Raw genomic sequence first — 4566 nt, 5'->3', positions numbered from 1 at the left:
AACTAGACCGGAGGGCACGTTGCAGTTAGAGCTGCCTTCAGAGGGGTCGCTTGTAACAGTGAGTGAATCTCATATTATTACTCAATTGCCTCTGCATTTGATCGTTATAATTTTTTGAAATACACTGTAAATCTTTTTTGTTTTTTTTTAGGTAAATACACATTTTATTGTGAAATATACAGTGGTTTACAAAAAAAATATTTTAAATGAAAAAACGGCACCACTGTTGCGATTCCTTTACCGTCATTTTTACAGTTTACAATTCTATGCATAATATAAGTCACGCAGATAATTATTCATGTATTTTTATTTACAGTATTTTTCGGACTATAAACCGCTTTTTTTTCTCCCCATACTTTTTTCCCCACGCTTTGGACTGTGCGGCTGACTTATGGATGTTTCTTCGCAAACGGCCATAATGTTGTGTATTTAAGAAATGGTGTTCATACGACACCAACAGAGACACTGAAAAGGTGTCTTATTGCTTCTGCTACGGCGCCATCTTTTGGACGAGTTCGCTCCCTGCAGGTGCCGCCGGCCGAAAACGACCTTCCCGTTTAATACCTAGACCCGAAAGTATTCATCCAGGGCGTTTTCGGCTCGAAAAGATTCTTCGTTCATCACAAAGTGTTACAGTGTAACTAAAACAATTCGTATTTACACAACTGTCCCATGTGTGATGTCTGTCGGAGTGCTCAAGATAGCGTCATTAGTATTAGTGAAAATGCTAACATGTTTACAGATGTTTGTGTTAGTATTATTACTTTACAATGGTATTCTTTTTGTGTTTTTTTTGTAAATTCACCAAAACGTCATTGTGGTGTTATTGGGTCTGTTTAGCTGATTAGAGAGCTGGCTTCCGCAGATAGTGGGTCCATGATGATGACTTCTGTTTTGTTTGATCAGCCGTTTTACTGCCGTGTGACAGTCACTGTTTGGAAACAATTAAGGTATATATATATTAACATTTGAAAACAAATGTTGCACTGGTATATATCTGTGGCTTATAGTTTGGTGTGGCTAATATATGTAAACCTATTTATTTCTACTAAAATTTGGTGAGTGCGGCTTAAATATCGGTGCACTTTATCGCCCGGAAAATTTGGTAATTAAAAATGTTTGGAATGTACAGTATGATAATATATTTTCTGCGCTATTAGACAATATTAACATTTCAAAGAAATGCCAATGTTATGTTGATAAGAATTACGTATGTCAACGTCGACTTTTTAGAAATAGAGGGAAGGTGCCGACCGGGATTTGATGAGTTGTTCGACGGACTCCAGCCCGGAAAATACAGTAATTAAAAATGCTTGGAATGTACAGTATGATAATGTATTTTTTGCACTATTAGACACTATTAACATTTAAAAGAAATGCCAATGTTATGTTGATAAGAATTACGTATGTCAATGTCGACTTTTTAGAAATAAAGGGTAGATGCCGACCGGGATTTGATGAGTTGTTCGATGGACTCCAGCCCGGAAAATACAGTAATTAAAAATGTTTGGAATGTACAGTATGATAATATATTTTCTGCACTATTAGACAATATTAACATTTAAAAGAAATGCCAATGTTATGTTGATAAGAATTACGTATGTCAACGTTGACTTTTTAGAAATAAAGGGTAGATGCCAACCGGGATTTGATGAGTTGTTCGACGGACTCCAGCCCGGAAAATACAGTAATTAAAAATGTTTGGAATGTACAGTATGATAATATATATTTTTGCACTATTAGACAATATTAACATTTAAAAGAAATGCCAATGTTATGTTGATAAGAATTACGTATGTCAACTTCGACTTTTTAGAAATAGAGGGAAGGTGCCGACCGGGATTTGATGAGTTGTTCGACGGACTCCAGCCAGGAAAATACAGTAATTAAAAATGTTTGGAATGTACAGTATGATACTGTATTTTTTGCAATAATAGACAATATTAACATTTAAAAGAAATGCTAATGCTATGTTGATAAGAATTACGTTTGTCAACGTCGACTTTTTAGAAATAAAGGGAAGGTGCCGACCGGGATTTGATGAGTTGTTCGACGGACTCCAGCGGGTTCCACTGTACCAATACATTATATTCCTCGGAAGACCTGAAGCAACAGCAGTGCAAACACAATGATTGATGTATTGCTACCATCAAATTACCATCATCCTGGTTTTTTAGCTTTCCTCCTCTAAGTGCTTTTTGTTGAGCTCTTCATGGAAAGAAGTGAGGCAAGGACTGCAGTCACCTCAAATCAAACTCGATTCTTCAAGGCCGTGGGCAGGAACGCTGGCGGCAGTCAGTAAATCCACCCCTTTGGACACCCAAATAATCACTAGTGTAAAATAACCCTGTCACACGTCGTTGGAGCCCTGGCTGGTGCAGGACGAGAAGCTGTCGTAAAGCGAGTCGCTGAGGGAGCCCTTTGGATCCGGGCGAGCCTTGCCATGGAGGTTGCCGGAGGAAGGCTCACGCTGCACCGCATCACGCCTTCCGCCGTCAGCAACGGCCTCTTTTGGGATGCTGTGACTCAGATGGCTGAGGGACTCCGAGGTTTCGTCCACAGCGCCCGGCTGGTTGGCGCCCACGACGCTCTTCTCCAGGGTGACCTGCATTGGCAAATACCAGCACATTTAGACCCTCCAAGGTTCTACACCTGTTCAGTCACACTGCAAAAAGTTAGTGTTCAAAAACAAGAAAAAAATAAATACAAAAATGAGGGGTATTTTATTTGAACTAAGCAAAATTATCTGCCAATAGAACAAGAAAATTTGGCTTGTCAAGACTTTCCAAAACAAGCAAAATTAGCTAACTTCAATGAACCCAAAAATACCTTAAAATAAGTATATTCTCACTAATAACAAGTGCACTTTTCTTGGTAGAACAAAAAGGGACCTTTTTTGCTCAATATGTTGGAAAATGAAGTAAATGCTAGTGCCATTATCTTGACATAATGATATGCGCCCGGCATTACATTTCTTGAAACCAGCAAACTTATACTAAAAACTAATTTATTGTTCTTAATGGAAAGGCAACAAGGCAAGCGCTTGTTACTCTCGGGGTCTACTAGCTGCTCAGGCAAATCATATTGTCTAAAAATGCATTTTTCCATTGATAACATGACATCATCGCGTCAAGTGCGTGCTCTTTCAGTCAATTAGTGCGCATATATACAGCCCGGCCCCTGGCCAAAACATTTTTATTTGTAATTTTGAAGAATTTACCTGAATGTGCATGATGTGCACAAAATAATAGAATGATAAATGACACAAAATGTTACTGCATATGTCAGCAGACTAGACTGATTTGGGATGTCGATGCTACCAAAACACAGTTTTATTTAGAAAAGTATCGAAAAGTACCGAAAAGTATCGAAATAATTTTAGTACCGGTACCAAAATATGTCTACACTGCAAAAAGTCAGTGTTCAAAAACAAGAAAAAAAATACAAAAATGAGGGGTATTTTATTTGAACTAAGCAAAATTATCTGCCAATAGAACAAGAACATTTGGCTTGTCAAGACTTTCCAAAACAAGCAAAATTAGCTAACTTCAATTAACCCCAAAATACCTTAAAATAAGTATATTCTCACTAATAACAAGTGCACTTTTCTTGGTAGAAAAAAATATGCTCAATATGTTGAAAAATAATCTTAAATGAAGTAAATGCTAGTGCCATTATCTTGACATAATGATATGCGCCCAGCATTACATTTCTTGAAACCAGCAAACTTATACTAAAAACTAATTTATTGTTCTTAATGGAAAGGCAACAAGGCAAGCGCTTGTTACTCTCGGGGTCTACTAGCCGCTCAGGCAAATCATATTGTCTAAAAATGCATTTTTCCATGGATAACATGACATCATCGCGCCAAGTGCGTGCTCTTTCAGTCAATTAGTGCGCATATATACAGCCCGGCCCCCGGCCAAAACATTTTAATTTGTAATTTTGAAGAATTTACCTGAATGTGCATGATGTGCACAAAATAATAGAATGATAAATGACACAAAATGTTACTGCATATGTCAGCAGACTAGACTGATTTGGGATGTCGATGCTACCAAAACACAGTTTTATTTAGAAAAGTATCGAAAAGTACCGAAGGGCAAACGTTTGGACACACCTTCTCATTTCAATGTGTTTTCTTTATTTTCATGACTATTTACATTGTAGATTGTCACTGAAGGCATCAAAACTATGACACCTGTGAAGTGAAAACCCTTTAAAACCTCTTTAAGCTCATGGTGAGAATGCCAAGAGTGTGCAAAGCAGTAATAAGAGCAAAGGGTGGCTATTTTGAAGAAGCTAGAAAATAAAACATGTTTTCAGTTATTTCACCTTTTTTATTTCACATAAATTCACACGTGTTCATTCATAGTTTTGATGTATTAGCAAATACCAGCACATTTAAATCCTCGAAGGTTCTACACCCGTTCAGTCATACCGATGGCTTCTCAATCGAAACGTTTTCTTTTTTTGAAAAAGCCATTCATTTGGGGGACTACAGACGGAAATGACTAGAAATGCTCGAATCCGGCTCATTTACAGTCTGTGCAGCAGATTGTTCAT

At 37.5% G+C, this 4566-nt stretch overlaps 1 protein-coding gene across 4 annotated transcripts in view; it reads right to left on the bottom strand.

Moving 5' to 3' along the window:
* Positions 1-245: 245 nt before the first annotated feature.
* The window catches only part of LOC133622527 (nck-associated protein 5-like), a 298294-nt gene continuing 293973 nt past the window's right edge, over positions 246-4566 (bottom strand). For all 4 annotated transcript variants that reach the window (XM_061985349.1, XM_061985347.1, XM_061985348.1 and 1 more), the window contains one exon: positions 246-2605. In XM_061985349.1, coding sequence (XP_061841333.1) covers positions 2351-2605 — 255 coding nt within the window. In that variant the 3' untranslated portion in view covers positions 246-2350. The remainder of the gene's footprint in view (positions 2606-4566) is intronic.

The sequence above is a fragment of the Nerophis lumbriciformis genome, linkage group LG23, assembly GCF_033978685.3.
Source record: "Nerophis lumbriciformis linkage group LG23, RoL_Nlum_v2.1, whole genome shotgun sequence".
NCBI classification, from domain to species: Eukaryota; Metazoa; Chordata; class Actinopteri; order Syngnathiformes; family Syngnathidae; genus Nerophis; species Nerophis lumbriciformis.
Note: the sequence above shows the minus strand (reverse complement) of the source record. Positions and strands in the feature narration are given on the sequence as shown.